At 40.7% G+C, this 19537-nt stretch overlaps 1 protein-coding gene across 4 annotated transcripts in view; it reads left to right on the forward strand.

Annotated features, from left to right (window-relative positions):
• The window catches only part of OCA2 (OCA2 melanosomal transmembrane protein), a 665305-nt gene that overhangs the window by 474564 nt on the left and 171204 nt on the right, over window positions 1-19537 (forward strand). For all 4 annotated transcript variants that reach the window (XM_073541479.1, XM_073541480.1, XM_073541481.1 and 1 more), the window contains 6 exons: window positions 5358-5505; window positions 6874-6931; window positions 7089-7197; window positions 13270-13397; window positions 13935-13994; window positions 15910-16014. In XM_073541479.1, coding sequence (XP_073397580.1) covers window positions 5358-5505; window positions 6874-6931; window positions 7089-7197; window positions 13270-13397; window positions 13935-13994; window positions 15910-16014 — 608 coding nt within the window. The remainder of the gene's footprint in view (window positions 1-5357; window positions 5506-6873; window positions 6932-7088; window positions 7198-13269; window positions 13398-13934; window positions 13995-15909; window positions 16015-19537) is intronic.

Consider the following 19537-nt stretch of genomic DNA (forward strand, 5'->3'; position numbering starts at 1 on the left):
AGCCATAATAGCATACCCTTCGTGTGAGTAATGAATAGTGCCAAATATATTCTCTCACCACTAATCCCGACTATTACTGTTTGGGTTCACCCATCACTACCTGCAAGCAGAGGTATTATTAAATCACTCTGTAAATTTTGAAGCTAAATCCAAATTCTGAATTCAAGACTTGTTTCATTTTGTCAAATGAATGTTCGATCCCTGAAGTTGAAGAACCACCATTATTTTCTGAAGAGACATCATCCTAATCCTAAAATTTAAACATGAGTGTTTACCTACCAAAGTGTGCGTATTGTTCAAAGTAATTTTTTTGAACCCTATTTCTTTTCTCCAATCATCAAATTTTAGACATGCACACTTGCCACCTGGGTACGGTGGCCAGTTGAACAAGTTTGCTTTTCGGATGTGATTTTACCTAGATTCTCTGGTCTTGTTCTATCCTGTAAAGGCATATGGCTTTTGTCTATCCACCTTTTAATATAAAAGCTCCCTTTTTTATTTATGCTTTAATTGTTTACTTTAGATACCGTACACCCCAGAACTGAACTACCAATCTTGCTGCAAGTTTGTTGACAGCAATGAACACCTGTGTAACAACTTATCATTATAGGTTTCATTACATTACCTTCGTTAATCATTATTATTAATATTAAAAAAGTATAGTAACAAAACATAATACAAGAAGGATTTAAGATTTTGCAACTGTTTGACTAGTTGCATTTAACAATCGTAGGTGCTACAACAATACTCCTAGATGTTGCTTCAAATTATTTTCTGTGCATGTACTTATGAGGTGACATCATTTTTTTTTTCAAGGGTTGGAGTTTTATACCAAAAATGAGCTGTTTATCACAGTAAAACAAATATATTGTTATACTTTTGTCCAAAATGTACGCTCTACCAAACCATTCCACAGGCAATGGATATGGCAAGGCAGCAGAAAAAACCCTAATATTACATAGAGTTGTTGCTAGTGGCAACCATATTCTTAACACTACTAGTTATCTGGCAGAAACAGTCTCTCCAGAAGTACTACTAAACTCAAGTCACAATTGGACTCCTTTGCCGCTACATGGTGCATTGACGGGGAGAAGGCGGAGGGTGTAATGGAGTATATATTCCATCCCTCATCTCATTCACAGCAGGATGATATAGCTGCTGAAAGGAATACAATTAGCAGGAATTGGCAGTTCTGCTCAGTCCACTTCCTCGGAAGCCATATCAGTTAATTTTTCACATACTGTACTTGGGGCAAAATAGAAAGAGGGGTCATTGACTGGAAGTTGAAGATTGGAAATTCTGCTAACCCTGGAGGCTAAGAAACATACTACTCCAGAAAAACTTTCTCAAGTTGATATTTTTGAAGACTTGAACGATCAGCCTTTGTTGTTAGACATGGATCCGGAAGAGATGGAAAACCTCTTTTCTAATGCAATTTATGTGGCAGGCTCTGTGAGCCGAGGAAGTATTGACAATGTCACACTGCCCCTTCTTGATTTCCACGGCAAGATTTTCTCCGGCTCAGAGTGTTGGCAATTTAACACACTCAGACACCTGACAACTAAAACATTGATGATGGTTTTCTGTGTTAGGTAAAACCTGGGAAACAGGGGTGAAGAGGAATAGAGGTCAACAGAGGAGAATGTTGCTGGCATCGACAATAAACGGCACAGGCGATGTTTGTCAATACTAGTGTGGCACCCCTGAGGGTTCAGTCGCCACAGAGGTACTGCACCTCCTCCTGAGGTGTGATACCCCACTATCCAGGTAAGGTGGAGACACCTGACCACACTCCAACATTCCTATCCCACACGCTCACCAGTAGTGTAGTAGAGCAACCTTGGTGGCTCCCTGCTTGGAACACAGAGTGCTGGGAGGTGGGTGGAGCTTAGACTGCACAAGAGAGCGGGAGAATATTAGGAAAAGGTCAGTCTGTGAGAGAAGATCCCCTGAGAGGGATGGAGTGAAGGAAGTGCTGCAGCAGACTCCTGTGACCTGGAGCTGCTGGCACAAGAAAGAGCCATAGAAAGCCTGATTCTTCAGAAGGAAGATAGGAGAAAACGTAAGGTGAAAAAGAGAACGAAGGACTAAGGTCAGAGCAGAGCCCTTCCTCAAGTTTGAAGCGCATGGCCGGGGTCCGGTTCCCGAGGTTGTATGGATACTGATGTTCCTGCAGCAGAAACCGGAGGAATAGAAGTCGTCAACACATTATTCCCATCTAAAACTTGGGGGCACAACAGCAACGTGGGTGAGCCGGGACATGATGGCAAGGAGTACCCGAAGCAGGCTACAGCTGTCTGCCGTACAAGTAGAGTTCTAAGTAACATCAAGAAGGAGGAACTTGAGTTTAATACACAACTACAAGTACTTCAGATTAGGCGCTAGTGGGGAGGCGTTCAGAGAAGGCACATGTTGGAGGAGTGCTGGAAAGGTGTACTTTTCCTTGCCTGGGAGTTGGCTGAGCCCCTGACCTGGAGGACACGGCACCGAAGTGGGCATCTGTGTGCACTAGACTGTGAGTAAAGCCTTGGAACTACATGCCCTTGTGTCCTCCACTTATTCTTGCACCTTACACCCGGCTCTGCTACATCTACTTCTTTATACCATTTCCCCACTTGCCAACCTCATCTACACTGCCCTGGGACTACAGCTCCACCTGTGGGGAGCTTCAACATCATTGCTGCACCACACCATCTGTCCCAGAGAAGCAACCCTGCAGTGCTGGTCAAACTGACCAGAAACCACAGGTGGAGTCACGAATCATCTCAACAACTTTATCACTTTATCTCCATCACTCTACCCCTTTTACATTGACCGCCTGAGGCCACGGACCGGGTCACTGCCACTGTGACATCTCCCATTGTAATTAACGGGCCCGGCACCGAGTACCCCACGGCCTCTGGGGGCGAATCACTAGTGATGAGCGAATTTGTTGGAAAAATGATCGCCAAACATAAAATCAGTACGAATGTCACATTCGAATATTTGGATTCGTGATTGAAAACAGGAGCAATTTTTAAAAATTGGAAAGATTGGAAACATTGGGTAAAAAGTGCGGAAAAATATTTGCGCTGCCACAAAAATATTTTGAAAACTTTGGCTATGATAATTGTGGTGCATGATGAGCGTGGGTTACATGTTTGATGAGGGTAAGGTGTGGGGAGAGCTCAGAGGAGCGGCGTGCTTGTGAACTGCAATTTTTTTCTTCTAACTTTGTGTGCACATTGCGGCTAGCCACAATCAGGACGCAGCAAGCATCCACGATGTCCTCACACAATGGCTTGTGTCATTGGCTGCTGAAATCACATGTCCCTCTCCATATAAAGACCGGACATCTTGTTTTATTGCACGTTAAAACAGTACTTCTATTTATCTCCAGAAAAAAAGATTTCTTGCTAAAAAGCCTTAGCAATTGGTTACTCATTTTGTGATCTGCAAACAGGTTGCAGACCACTAAAAAAGAAATATTTTTTTACTTCTAATTGAGTCCATCATTACCTCACATGAATACCTGTAGAGTAAACCTGTTTTGTCTCCTTAATTGAATGGATAATTTTTGAATGGCTTGTGAATGCTTGGATAATTGTTACGCCCAACCATGTGAAAATGCCAAGGCTGCTTCTGTTTGTACACTGAGTGTTTAAGCAATGCATTCATTTTTAAACAATGCATTTTTAGCCCATTTATACAATTGCCATTCAGTTTTCCCTAGCCTGATACTTGTTTAGAGATTGAAAAGGTTGTGTTTGCATTACAGAGCTCAAAACATGTTATTTTGACTGCAAGGGGAACTTGTTGATCTACACACATTTTCCAGGCAATTTGCTCATTTTAATTGTCATTTGTGCAAATTTATTTGCGGAGTCAAATTTTGAGGGGAAATTCGGCAAAGCAGATAAATTCAAATTTGAAAAGATCCTCTCATCTCTAGTCATTATGTGTAATATTGAGCTATTTGCTTCATTGTTTTTTTGCAAACAGCAGAAAGTTTGAAGATTTTTCCAATCAAATTTGCAATATAGAATTTGCTCATTATTGATTGATTTTTTTTTTATATTGCAATGTTGTACAGAATTGGGAACCTAACTGCTGCAAATCAAATCACTTCTGTCAATTTGAGTGCCATTATTCTATCCTGTCTACATTGTGCGCCTCTGTGCCTCATTTCTATAAAAATTGTTTTCTGATGGATATAAACTCTTGGCATGACATTCTTCATACAATGCACCACTAGAATCATTTGTATCTCCACATTGTCACCCAGTTGAGAGTGCTACAACAGAAATGTGAAGCCCCAGGGGGATTTCACAAGCCACTCTAAGGGTCCCGTTTCACTTAGCAGCGCACCAGCGATCCCGACAACGATACGACCTGGTAAGGATCGCTGGTGCGTCGCTAAATAGTCGCTAGTAAGCTGCCAAACAGGCAGATCTCTTGAGCGACGCAGCAACCATCCAGTGATCCGTATAACGACCTCGGCGGTCGTTGGTACCTTGTCACACATCAGCTTTTCTGACTATTCCCACCTGCGTCCCAGAGTTCTGCGTCGCCAACGAGGTTGCTCGTCGGGGTCAAACACAGCGATGCGCGCTGGCCAGCAGGACACCGACAATGAAAAAATGGCCCAGGACGTTCGAGCACAATCAGTGATATCCAGGGGGGGGCCTTTCGCCGCTGCATGTCACATGTAGCGAGATCGCTGGCGAGGTCGCTGTTGGGTCACAAAATCGGTGATGCTTAAACGATCTCGCTAGTGATCTCGCTATGTGAGACAGGGCTTAAGCCTCTGTCAAAAGCTCAGCCATGTCCATGAAGCCTAAGATTAGGTTTTATTTACTGAAAGCGAAAAAAAAATTATGGAGATTGCTACAATGAAGTACATTACACAACATTTTATGTTTTTGGTATCAAGGCAAGAATTAGAATGAACGTGACTTGACTAAAAGAACAACGTTATCAGCAGGCTGCATTTCATATTGAGTTATATTTTATGTTAAAAAAATTGGACTGCATCAGACTTCTAAAGGGAAGCCATTCTACTGCAATGATAACCCTGTATATGTTTCATCATTAATCACTGTCCACTTGTCAAGCCTCATACTTTTGCACCTAATTTTTTTTTTACACTAGTGGTACTGAGAATGTGACCTAATAAAGTCAAGGAACAAGCCCTAAGGAGCTTACAGGTTATTTGGAATGTTTCTAATGTCTGTGAATTTTTTTTTTATCCTGAAAGGTCTACTGGGATCCCGCAAAATTGTTTTCTCACACGCATGACTTGTATTATTACTCAAGATTGTGTTTAACAATACATTTTTATGTGGCAGGTATAAATGACTGTATTTATGTGATTGCAGAGATGAAACATGAAATTCATGTTTGGAAGTTGACTGCACAGAGAATTAATCCTGCTAGTCGTGAAGAGACTGCAGTCAAATGTCTCCTAATGCAAAAAGTTTTGACGTTGGAGTGTTTGCTGAGGAAGAAGCTTAGAACTTTTCAAAGGTATGTTTCCACATATAAAAATATGGGGTTATGTCTTCCAGATATCGTATTTTTAAGTGTTTACCATATACACTACATGGACAAAAATATAGGGGCATCTACACATTACACCTACATGAGCTTTTATGACATCCCATTCTAAGTCCCTAAGCAATATTATAGACTAATGTACCCATATGCAGCTAAAACAGATTGCACTCTTCTGGATGAGCAAAAAATCCCACATGCAGCCTTCAAAATCTTTCAGAAATCATTCCTAAAAGAACACTATTCTGTTTCATAAGAACTAAAAAGGAGCCCAGATTTGTTCGATGAGTTTACGGGCAGGGGTCTTTCTGTGACCCGTCAAGTTCTTCTATACCAGAAAAGTGTCTTCCTCCAAAATGTTCCTACACAGTTGGAAGCATACAATGGTAGAAAATGTCCTAGTATGTTAAAACATTATGATTTTCTTCCTTAGAACAAAGAAACCTAAACTAATGGCTGAAAAACAACCACATAATCTTTCCTCCAATATAATTTTACAGCTGTCACAATATAGTCTGGAACGGATCATTCTCCTGGCATTTGCCAAATCAAAATTTGTCCATTAGATTGCTGATTAGAAAAGTGTGACTAGTTACTAGGTAGAACATGTTTTCACATCTCCAATGCCATCTTGTTTTACACCACCCAAATGCCTGGCTTTTTGACATAAGGTGTGCATGAAGCTGTTCAACCATGGAACCTCATGCTTCTCATTTATATGAAAATTGTTTTCTGATGGATTTTTTTTAAAAATAATAACTTTGAGTACAATATTTGCGCTGATAATGTTAAAGGGAGTTTGGAACTCTAGTCAATGGAGCGTTGGTGAATTTTATGCACTATACCCCTCAGTACTTGGAGAGTGCTTGAGAATGCTCTGTTCCATTAATAAAATATCACTCCCTACAGATAAATAGAATTTTTCTGAATATCTTTTCTATAACAAAATCTGCACTGCTGGCTTTCACCCTTAGAATATGTCCACAAATGGCGTTTTTGCAGGATTTTTTCAGAGCGTTTTTCCAAGGGACAAATACCAGACTTTAAACAGTAAAAACACAATGAGTGAGATTTCTGAAATCTCAGGCATATACTACTTATTTTTTCCTTGTGAATTGATCCATTAAAAATTTGCAGGATTTCAGTTTCCTGCATTCATGCAGTGCTTTTCACCCATTCAAAGGAATTGAAAAAAACACATTTAAAATGGCATAAAAAGTGCTTATTTTAATGCCATCTGTGAACATACCCTTAATGTTCCAGTTTTTTTGAATAAAAAAGTTCATAGTGTATTTTAACTTGGTAATTGTTTTAATTTGTAATTCATATATTGATTCTTAGGCAAATCTCACAAGAAGACAAAAACTGGGAAACAAACATTCAAGAACTTCAGAAAAGAGTATGTAGTATTGATTACATTGATTTTTATAGCCTTTCTTATGCTAAATCGCATAACGTAATGTATACATTCAGAACTGTTCTTAACCATAGATGGACATTAAATGAAAATGAGCCTGTTTTAAAGTTCATTCATTTGTTTTAATTTTTGGACACAGCATAGGATTACAGACAAGATTCTTCTAATTAAATGTTTGGCTGTCTTGGGATTTGTCATCTTTATGTTCTTCCTCAATTCGTTTGTACCTGCAATCCACCTGGACCTTGGTAAGTGTCTTTCTTATAAACATTTAAAATTTAAAGTATATTTTTAAGGACAATTGATTTTATAAAATAAGTCAATGTTGACCAGTTGAAGAATTACTAGGTTTTCCACCGTTAGTGAAGATGACTCCTTTCTTCTTCTTTCATATGGAGGTTATGCTGTTAGTTCGAGATAAGTAGTCTTGTGAATTGAAACAGATTTTTGCTTCTCCATCTTAGAACCGCACAATGTAGGGGCAGAGAACTGGATTCCAACAATATATCACTTACTGGGCTGGTTGCAGTCATTTTGATTTAATCACTATTTTGTCTGCTGCAGATCTACCAGTTCTCTGAATGCTGAACTGTTGGCAGCGGATTATTCAGGATACTCTCCAAGCGTGTGACAATAGAGCTTCTTTATTCAGAAATAATATATGATAAGCTTAATAGATCAGGAATAAATGATTTGTGTGTCTCCATCTGTGCAGTATCTATAGCGGGCTGCTTCTCTCATACACAGACACAGGAAAACAGGAAATACAGTCACGCGTTCTCCCTGTGTGAGCCTCTAGGAGATTTTTTTTTTACTTTATAAACAGCATACAAATCTAGCAACTAAATTGTTGCACCAAACATATTCCAACACCCCCACTCAACAACTACTTATCCTGTTAGTCCCATTGCGGTTCTGAAGTCCACAAACTTGGCTCTTGATAGCTTTGTCATACCATCAGCTATCATCTTGCCAGACTTGCAATAAACAAACTCGAGTTTCACTAAGTCATGTAAATGGTGATGTTTTACATCAAAGTGCTTAGTCCTTGCACTAATCTTCTCACTGTTGGCATTTATCCACTTCTGCTTCTCATGAAAAGTTTTTGCATCTCTTGCCATGACTGTGGCTCTGGTTCAGGAAGTGTTCTGGCCATATAAGAAAGGTGTCTAGCTGGGATAACCTTGTTTGGACTTTCTGATCTTCTGACTTGAGGTAGACTTGGTTCTTCTGTGTCTTCCTTGGTAGCTTCAGAGCTTATTCACACTTCAGTGGCTTCCTTTTTGGTGTCTGGGTTTAGTGATTGAGATTCTTGTTCTAGCTTCTTAGGTTGAATAACTGGTGTAACTTCATGGAATTTGAGCTATAGTTTTCATCAATCACTACATCTCTGCTGACTGTTACTGTGTTGGTCTCTTGGTGCAGGATTCTGTATCCCTTTTGAGTTTCGCTATAGCCCACCAGGACTCCTTGCTTCGCATGTGATTCCCACTTGGAATGTTTTTCTTTGGGAACATACACAAATGTTTTGCTTACAAATATCCTTAAGTGCTTCAGGTTAGGCTTCTCGCAGTTCCATAGCTCATATGGAGTTTTATTTGTGGCTTTACCTGGCACTCTGTTTTGAAGATAGCAAGCTGTCATGATGGCTTATCACCAATACGTTGTAGGTAGATTCGCATCAAACAACATACTTCTTCCACTTTCACAGAGAGTGTGGTTCTTTCTCTCTCTGCAATGCCATTTTGTTCTGGGTTGTATGAAATGGTAGTCTGGAATACGATTCCATCCTTTTTCAAAATGGTTTCAACATCCTGTTTGTGGCACATTAGTATATGGGAGGGGGCAAACTTTTCAAGATAGGTGGTGACCATGGTGGCCATTTTGAAGTTGGCCATTTTGGATCCAACTTTATTTTTTTCAATGGAAAGAGTGTCATGTGACGCATCAAACTTATTGAGAATTTCACAAGAAAAACAATGGTGTGCTTGGTTTTAACGTAACTTTATTATTTCATGAGTTATTTACAAGTTTATGACCACTTATAAAATGTGTTCAAAGTGCTGCCCATTGTGTTGGATTGTCAATGTAACCCTCTTCTCCCATTCTTGACACACTGATAGCAATACAGCAGAAGAAATACTAGCACAGGCTTCCAGTATCCGTTGTTTCAGATGCTGCACATCTCGTATCTTCACAGCATGGACAATTGCCTTCCGATGACCCCAAAGATAAAAGTCTAAGGCTAGTTTCACATTAGCGTTTATGGCCGCAGTGTCAGGCTGTACACAGCCGTCGCTAAGCCCCGCCCCCTGCCGCGCCTCCACCGGTAGCTCCGCCTACGAACTCATGATGCTGCATGCGTCCTGCGTCCCCTATCTTTAGCACTGGGGACGCAGGCCATGCGCAGGTATGCGTTTGGCGGCGCATGCGTCCTTTTGATGCTGCGCCGAGCGCACCAAATTGCAACCTGTTTCGTTTGGCACTGGTCGGCGCAGCATCAAAAGGACGCATGCACCGCCAAATGCATACCTGCGCACGGCCTGCATCCCCAGTGCTAAAGATAGGGGACACAGGATGCATGCAGCATCATGCGTCCGTAGGCAGAGCTACCGGCGGAGGCGTGGCAGGGGGCGGGGCTTAGCGGCAGCCGTGCGCAGCCCGACACTGCGGCCGTAAATGCTAATGTGAAACTAGCCTAAGGTGGTCAGCTCAGGAGACCTTGGTGGCCATTCAACTGCTATCAGTGTGTAAAGAATGGGAGAAGAGGGTTTTACTCTCTGTGAAAGTGGAAGAAGTATGTTGTTTGAGGCGATGGTCACCACCCATCTTGAAAAGTTTCCCCAATCTCATATACTAATGTGCCGCAAACAGGAAGTTGATATCACCAATCATTCCCATTTTATTTAGGTGTATCCATATAAATGGCCCACCCTGTATATTCGGTTTACATTATCTGCACGCAGGGTTTTTGACATTCTTCCAAATGTGTTAAACACTACAGCAAGATATTATTCAAGTTTCTGTGGAACTTCATCCTTGCTGTGAAGCAGGTAGGTGACTGTATATCTGGAGTAGTCTTCAATAAATGTGAGAAAATATCTCTTCTTGCTAGGAGTTTGACTCATTCACCCACATACATCTGTATGTATCAGATCCAGAGGCTGTGCAGATCTAGTGGTGCTTATTTTAGGAAAGAATTTTCTGGGTGTTTTCCCTATAAGACAGCTAGTGCACTTCATCATTTGACTACACTAGTTGATTTCAATACCATTTTGCAAGTTGAGGTACCTTCCTTACTGCTTCTGTGTCTCTGTGCCCAAGACGTCTGTGCCATACATGGATTCTTATATAGTTTTTGTCTAGCATTGTACACTCTTTCTTTGCATTTTAGCTATAAGTTCATCTTGGATTTTTCCTTCTGCAAGAGTGTGACCCTTCTTTGAGATGATGTAGCTGTTTATCTCTAAAAGTAACTACATTCCCCTTTTACCTGAGCTTCTTTACTAACAGAAGATTGCTTTTGAGGCTGGGAACATAGAGAACATCCTTTATTGGGATCTTTCTGTTTTGTGCTGAGGAAACTGGACAGTGGGGGTAGCCATCTACTACTCGTTCTGAAGTTATATTCGCCATTAGCTAAGATGACCTTTTCTGACTTGCTTTCATTAAGGTCAGTGTAGAAATCATTGTTATTTGTCATATGGCTGCTTGTGTCAGAATCTTTACACCATATATGCTTTGCATATGGGTCTGTACTGGCATTAAATGCAGTTTCAACACATGCAGAATCTTCCTTTACAGCTGTTTTAACCCTTTGATGACTGTTCTGCTTTTCAAGCTGATTCATTCTTGCTTTCCAAATTCTGCAGTCTGTTTTAAGGTGGCCAGGTTTTTTACAGACAAAACATTCACAAGTTTCTCTTAGATTGCTCTTATATTTAGGGAAATCCTGTGTCTTTAATGCTGTTTCTGGATTTATTACTGCTGCTTACATGCTGCATTTTTCTCTTGAATTCATCCACAAGTTTGCCTTTAACATACTCTAGTGTCAGCTCATCATCTGGCCATGCATCTAGTTCAGTCACAAGTGTGTGATAACTTTCTGGATGACCACTTATTAGAAATGCAGCAACATGAAAATCTTTAATTTCTTCTCAAATACCCCTGAGATGCTCCACAATTTCTAGGGTGTTTCTTATATAGTCCTGCATATTCTGTCCATCACTTAGCTTAGACTGATACGGCTTTCTCATGAGATAAAGCTTATTGCTGAGATTTGACCTTTCATACACTTTCTATAACTCATCCCACATCTCCTTTGCAGTTGCACACTTGAATAAATGCACAATCTAATTATTGTCCACACTGAGGGAGATCATGATTTGTGCTTTCTGATCCTTTTCTAGCCAATCATCTGGGACTGGATGAGATAATTGTTGCTGAGTATATTTACACGTACCTTCTCTTATGAGCAGTATCTTCAACTTGAATTTCCAGGACTGGTAGTTGTGCTTAGTGAGGCTTGGCACTGAGAACTTTACAGGAATGCCGCTAGTGGACATCTTCTCTGTTCCTCTCTGCTGCTTTTGCTTTGGGCTTCTGTTGTGTTACTCTGGGGTTCTGTGTCACTCTGGACTTATAACCTATTGTCAGCGGATTATTCAGGATACTCTCCAAGCATGTGACAACAGAGCTTCTTTATTTAGGAACAAACTGCAGAAATATATCTAGCTTAATAAATCAGGAATAAATCATTTGTGTGTCTCGATCTGTGCAGCATCTACAGCAGGCTGCTTCTCTCATACACAGACACAGGAAAACAGGAAATTGTCACATGCTCTCCCTGTGTGTGAGCCTCTGGGAGTTTTTTTAAACTTTTTAAACCACATACAAATCTAGCAACTAAACACTCAGGTAGGAATGGAATTGTTGCACCTAACATATTCCAACATGAGCTCTATATCACATCACATGCACCATTGATTGGCAGCTTTCTGTATGCACTGTGTATATGCAGAAAACTGCTAATCAGTGATGGGACTAGGGTTATACAGTTGTGGCCAAAAGTATTGACACCCCTGCAATTCTGTCAGATAATGCTCAGTTTCTTCCTGAAAATGATTGCAAACACAAATTCTTTGGTATTATCTTCATTTAAGTTGTCTTAAATGAAAAAACACAAAAGAGAATGAAGCAAAAAGCAAAACATTGATCATTTCACACAAAACTCCAAAAATGGGCCAGACAAAAGTATTGGCACCCTCAGCCTAATACTTGGTTGCACAACCTTTAGCCAAAAGGAGACTTCTAAGGTGGCCAGCAATGAGTCCAGACCTGAATCCCATAGAACACCTGTGGAGAGATCTAAAAATGGCAGTTTGGAGAAGGCACCCTTCAAATATCAGGGACCTGGAGCAGTTTGCCAAAGAAGAATGGTCTAAAATTCCAGCAGAGCATTGTAAGAAACTCATTGATTGATTGTTACCGGAAGCGGTTGGTCGCAGTTATTTTGGCAGAGGGTGCCAATACTTTTGTCTGGCCCATTTTTGGAGTTTTGTGTGAAATGATCAATGTTTTGCTTTTTGCTTCATTCTCTCGTGTTTTTTTCATTTAAGACAACTTAAATGAAGATAATACCAAAGAATTTGTGTTTGCAATCATTTTCAGGAAGAAACTGAGTATTATCTGACAAAATTGCAAGGGCGTCAATACTTTTGGCCACAACTGTATGTCTATGTGGTCAGAAAAAAAAGTTATGGCTCTGGAAAGAAGTGGAGGAAAAAACAAAAGTAAAAATACAAAAATTGGCTGTGGGGTGGGGCGGTTAAAGGAACAAGGATACTGAACTGAAGACTTGAATAAGACTGGTTCATCGCATCTATCACTTGCGCACCCAAAATACAGTATCTGTGGTCATGGCATGCCTTGTCCTACTTACCACCTGATGTGGAAGTGAATGTAGCCAGATTATTGCATGAATACAATAAAAAATCACTGTACATGCCAAGTTAGGATTTGTTTAGAAGTCTGTGAATTCAGGCTAGAACAATAGGTTCAACTGGTGAATCTTTTGATCTGAGCTAACTGCCTCCTTGGCATATATGAAGCAGGTGGGTCGGGTCAGGGTTCTCAGAGGTCGAGCCGGATTCTGTGACTTAATCACAGTGCGTGTTTTATGGACTGGTGAATTTGGTCCTTAAGGTGTTGAATTATACATTTCTGCATCAGGTTATTATACTACAACAAGGTGTGTGTGTTTGTCATGTTTGGAAATCCTACAACTGTATAGAAATGTTGGCTCTTCATCTCCATTACAGGATGGATTGCAATCTTGGGTTCTCTGTGGCTCCTCATTATTGCAGACATTCACGATTTCGAAATGATTCTGCACCGAGTGGAATGGGCAACTTTGCTCTTTTTTGCCGCACTGTTTGTGTTAATGGAGGTATGTCAACAACAATTTTTCTCTACTTTACTGTTACATCATATGTAATTACAGCAAAAAAAAAAAAAGTAAAACAAGGAATATACTTAAACATGCGACACATTGCTATCGTATGTAATCATTAATTTAGGCAATTTAAACAAACAGGAGGATTACTTAAATATTCATAATGAAAACTGTACATATTTTGAACATTTAAACTACAACTTAAAACTAGAAGTTAAACTTAAAACTATGAATGAAAATGCTGGAAGATAAAAAAAAACAACACCAAATTGTAATTAAAAGTAATTCAAAGTCGATGTTGTGTGGTAAAAACTTTAAGAAATGACTGCCTTTTAATGCTTTAGGAGGATATCATCACATTCTGGCAAGTGGCCAACTTTTTCATAGCATCCTGTTAGGCTTTCATTTTACTCTTAATTATCTCTGATTAAATCAGATTGGAAGCGGACATAATAAAGAAATAAAATATAAAGGTGTAGTTGAACTAATGGTTTTGTAACAGTTTTTTCCAATATTGTATTACTATTTTAGGCCTTGGCTAATCTGCACTTAATAGATTACATAGGGGAGCAGACTGCAGTACTTATAAAGGTGAGCTGAATACATTCAGAAAACATTAATGTTAAAGCATACCTATACATTTCTTCCCTGTGCAATGTGATGATTTGTCATGGTGTGATACCCATGTACACTGGATGGATCAGTTAACACTGCAGCTATAGTTTGCCAGGAGAGGCTTGTGCTTCAGTCCAATTAATTAAAATTGGAGCTAAGCCCCCTACTCTCTCTAGGCATTAATATTAATACTGTTGGCTCTTGTTAATTGGAATAGGATTGGAATTTACCTGTGTGATTTCATAAACCTGCAGGGATCTGCTTTTTTTTAAAAAATTATCTGTAACTTGTATAACATCAGCCTATTCTCCAGTGCTGCAATGATAATTGTGCAAATTGGCATGAAGCATGAAGCTATAAGCCTTAAATTTAGCAAAACAGTCAATGTAATATTTTTGCTGGTACTATTTAGGGTCGCATTCAGACGTTCATGATTAAACACATACAGTATGTGAAAAAATGATCAGTGTGTCTTCTGCGCTTGGTCAGTGTGTCTTCTGCGCTTGGTCAGTGTGTCTTCTGCGCTTGGTCGGCGTGTCTCTGATATACATATTTATATTGGTACTTTTCATTCTTGCTGCCATTAAAAAATGGACGTTTTCTTGACTTTTGCACTAACACATGGTCTGTGAAAAAAGACTTGTGAACAGCCCCACAGCCTGTACGTGGTCCATTCCTGAAAAACATGCCAAGAAAACAAGTACGTGAAAGATTGATGTCTGAATGAGGCTTAAAATAAGCAACAGGAATGCCAGATTGAAGTATAAAGGAGCAAACTGTATTTAAGGAATTGATAATCTGCTGTATGCCATCAAGTTACTTTAGAGCATCTTGTGTACTGAAGAAGAGAGCTTAGGCCGGTTTCACATTAGCGCTTTTTAAGCGCACGCACGGCCGGGGGTAGCTCCGCCCCCCGAGCCGGCTCTCTGCCCGGCGTGCCCGCCCCTTGCTTGTAGCACCGCCTACTAGCGGACAGCGGCGCCTGCGATCGGCGCACCCTATCTTTAGCATAGGGTGCGCAGATCGTGCGCAGGCCGTGCGCTAGTTGCGCTTTGACCTGCGCTGCGCACTTTTGACGGTGCGCCGTGCGCGCCAAAATCAAACTTTTCGGATTTTGGCGCGCACGGCGCACAGTCAAATGTGCGCAGCGCAGGTCAAAGCGCAACTAGCGCACGGCCTGCGCACGATCTGCGCACCCTATGCTAAAGATAGGGTGCGCCGATCGCAGGCGCCGCTGTCCGCTAGTAGGCGGCGCTACAAGCAAGGGGCGGGCACGCCGGGCAGAGAGCTGGCTCGGGGGCGGAGCTAACCCCGGCCGTGCGTGCGCTTAAAAAGCGCTAATGTGAAACCGGCCTAAGGTGTAAGCTTCACAAGAGGAGAAATATCAACAGGTTCTTAAAGGTGTGCATAATCGAAATGCCAAAAGGTGTTTTTGTTTTGTTTTTTTATTTCAAAGAGCCATGTCATTTCTGGTGATCAAAATTTTTTTTAAAGTTTAAGTTTTGAGGGGTGAGGTAAAGTGTTTAACCAAAAAAAGGTGGCGACTATTGTTTTTATTTCCAGTGTGGTCTTTGCAAGATATCTAAACAGGGGATTGCATGTCAAATCTCAATCACAATACTTTTAGAAAACCTCATCAATTTGGAGTTTTGCAACTAGACCAACGTACTACAAAAATAAAATAAAGAATATATGGCATATGTAAATTCAGCCCCATGCTTTAATGAATCAAATACATATAAAATTACTAGATAAGAGTTATAATATTGCTTTGATTACCACACTTTAATGTGTTTCAAGCAACAGCTGTTTTCTTGTACTCACAATTATACAGTGCTTTACTTACACTACTAAGATTGTCTCTGTAATAAATAAATAATTTCTTTAATAGGCTGTTCCTGAGGATGAAAGACTGGCAATTGCAATCATATTGGTAGTGTGGGTTTCAGCTTTAGCTTCATCTCTAATTGACAACATCCCTTTCACCGCTGCAATGGTAAGTCAAAGGATACTTGTTTGAAAAAGAAAATTCAAGAATAAAAGTTTTCAATTTCAGGTGTTGCCTAGCAACCAGTAGGTACATCATGATGTTCCTTGCTTATATAGTGCTTTCATTCTGCACCCATCTCTTGTGTGCAGGTGTAAAATGTAATTTTTTTTTTTCAATAAGAAAATGGAACTGCTGTTGACATAATGTGTAAAACCAAAGAAAATGAGCTGGAGCATAAGCTGGTATATGTGTAAAGTGTAAGAGCACGTTTGTGCTCTGGCCGTTTCACAGACAAAATCCATGAAAAAATAAAAAATGAGTATACCCTATGGTAAGTAAATAAATAGTAATACATGTACATAACATGGGGAACTTGGTTAACACTATTTTGATTTAAAAAACGCAAAAGGGCTATACCATCACAGGGCGATGATCCTATCCTGTCTTTAAAATTAAAACCTGTATATATAAATATATGTGTATGTATACACATGTATGTGTGTGTGAATATTTTGTATATATACTTCTGAGGGTCATCAAAAAGATCAGAGCAGAGGGGGTACCAGTGATTCTGGTTGCGCCGGCCTGGCCACACCAGGCATGATATGCGGAACTAGTGCAACTAGTCTCCAACGCTCCCTGGTGACTGCCAGATCACACAGATCTACTTTCACAGGGCCCAATTTACCACCAGAACTCTGGAGCCCTGTGTTTAACGGTGTGGCCGTTGAATCCTGGGTTCCAGCTCAAGCAGGGTTCTCTCATCAACTGATCGCCACCATGATTAGTGCTAGGAAGCCTGCGTCTGTGCACATTTATCATCGCACCTGGAGAACCTTCTTCTCATGGTGCAAAGACCATGGACGATCTCCTCTTGTGTTCTCCATTCCTTCCATTTTGGAATTTCTGCAAACCTTATTGGAGTCAGCTCTTGCGCTTAGCTCACTCAAGGGTCAGATTTCAGCCTTAGGCCTGTTTCACACTTCCGTTTTTTCAAATCCGTCAAAATCCGTTGTTTTCCGTAAAAAAACGGATCCGCCATTTTTTGCAGGATCCGTCAAAAAAACGGATCCGTTTTTAAAAAAACGGATCCGTTTGCATCAGTTTCCGTCAAAAAAACGGAAACGGATCCGTTTGGCGGACACAAAAACGGAAGTGTGAAACAGGCCTTACCGGTTTTGTTCCAAAGCAGGATTGCCACCAGATTACAGGTGAAGACGTTCATTCAGGGAGTTTCCCATGTGGCACCTCCCTATAAAATGCCATTGGAACGATGGGACCTTAATTTGGTTCTCGGAGCTTTACAGGAGGTTCCTTTTGAACCATTGCAGGACATATCGCTAACCTTTCTTTCTTGGAAGGTGGTTTTCCTAGTTGCAACAACATTGATCAGGTGAGTCTTGGAGTTGGTGGTCCTGTCATGCCAACCTCCGTTCCTGATTTTCCATCAGGACAAAGTAGTCTTGAGGATGCCCCGGTCTTTTCTGCCGAAAGATGCTTCCTCTTTTCAGCTCAACGAGGATGTTGTCTTGCCTTCATTCTGTCCGGCACCAGTCTATCGTAACGAGAAAGCTCTTCACAATCTGGACGTGGTTAGAGCTCTTAGAATGTACGTCTCGCGGACGGCCTCTTTCCACAAGTCAGATGCCCTGTTCAGGCTTTCAGAGAGGCATAGGAAGGGCCTAGCCGCTTCAAAGGCCTCACTAGCCAAGTGGTTTCGCTCGGCTATTCAGTAGCCCTACCGTGTCGAGGGCACACATGTCCAAGCAGGGATTAAGACATACTCCACTCAGTCAGTGGGTGCCTCTTGGGCCATTCGACACCAGACGTCAGCAGAACAGGTCTGCAAAGCTGCGACTTGGTCCAGCTTGCATATATTTACAAAACACTACAACATACATTCTCAGGCCTCTGCAGATGCAGCACTTGGCAGGCGAATTCTGCAATCGGCAGTACCACATCCATCTGTAATTTGGTGGAACATAGGGTAGCAGCAGTTGTTGCTCTCCACCCAGGGACTGCTTCAGGATGTCCCATGGTCCTGTGTCCCCCATTGAGGCATAGGAAAAATAGGGAATTTTTTGTACCCACCGTAAAATCCTTTTCCCTGAGCCAAACATTGGGGGGACACGGCGCCCACCCTGTTAGCCTAATGGCTGGTTTTCATTCTTAGTTTGAACATAGTTTATTCTTGTTAATTGTTGGAAGTTCCTACTGCTTTACCGAACTGGTTCAATTGGAGCCAGCAGGAGGGTGTATACTGCAGAGGAGGAGTTAATCTTTCTATGTTCACTTAGTGTCCTCATAGTGGCAGCAGCATAACACCCATGGTCCTGTGTCCCCCAATAATTGGCTTGGAGAAAAGGATTTTACAGTGAGTACACAAAAATCCCTATTTTATATTTTCCTTTGTTAAATAAGATTTGGTTCAGGTGATCACCTAACTAGAAGCACATTAAGAAGAATTAGGTGGAATTAAATGGTTGTCAGATATGTAGAGAAGATTTTTATAAAACTGTGCAGTGGTCTCTTAATTTTTGCCAGAGCTGTGTGTGTGTATGTGTGTGTGTGTATATAGATGTGTGTGTGTGTATATATATATATATATATATATATATATATATATATATATATATATATATATATATATATATATATATACACACATCTATACCTTTCTAATTCCTGCTACTTGGTTGTGGCATTCAGTATATGCTGTTCCTGCTTGCCTTTTGCATCCTGTCACTGTGTTGGACGGTTTGAACAGTCTGCACCATGGGTCTTGTCTTGTGTGGTAGATTCCTGCTTCTATGGGTCTGGTACTTAGTGCTTGCCTTTGTGCCGCTCTAATTAGTGCCACTGTGCAGTCTCAGAATCCAGCTTTCTCCAGCCATTGGTAGAACTTCTCCATGTCAGCCACATCCATTATCTGTCAATGGTACATCCCATGCAGTGACTTGTCTTGCCATGGCACTTCATGTTCCTGTTCTTTCTTCCAGACGAGGAAAAAGCTGATATATTAAACCCCTTCTTCTCCTCGATATTCATGGTGGAAACTAAAATGCTAGCTGAATTGCCAAATTGCCGAGACAAAGAAAATCCTACATTAAGGGTCACCAATCTAACCCAAGAAGAGGTGCGAAACCTGGTAAATAAGATTAAAATAGATAAATCTCTGGGTCTGGATGCCATACACCCATGAGTACTAACAGAACTAAGTAATGTAATAGGCAAACCATTATTTCTTATATTTAGGGATTCTATAGCGACGGGGTCTGTTCCACAGGACTGGCGCATAGCAAATGTGGTACCAATATTCAAAAAGGGCTCTAAAAGTGAATCTGGAAATTATAGACCAGTAAGTCTAACCTCTATTGTAAGTAAAATATTTGAAAGGTTTCTGAGGGATGTTATTCAAGATTATCTCAATGAGAATAACTGTTTAACTCCATATCAGTATGGGTTTTAATGAGGAATCGCTCCTGTCAAGCCAATCTAATCAGTTTTTATGAAGAGGTAAGCTATAGAC

This window comes from Dendrobates tinctorius, unplaced genomic scaffold, assembly GCF_039654945.1.
Source record: "Dendrobates tinctorius isolate UK_male_01 unplaced genomic scaffold, ASM3965494v1 ptg000121l, whole genome shotgun sequence".
NCBI lineage: Eukaryota > Metazoa > Chordata > Amphibia > Anura > Dendrobatidae > Dendrobates > Dendrobates tinctorius.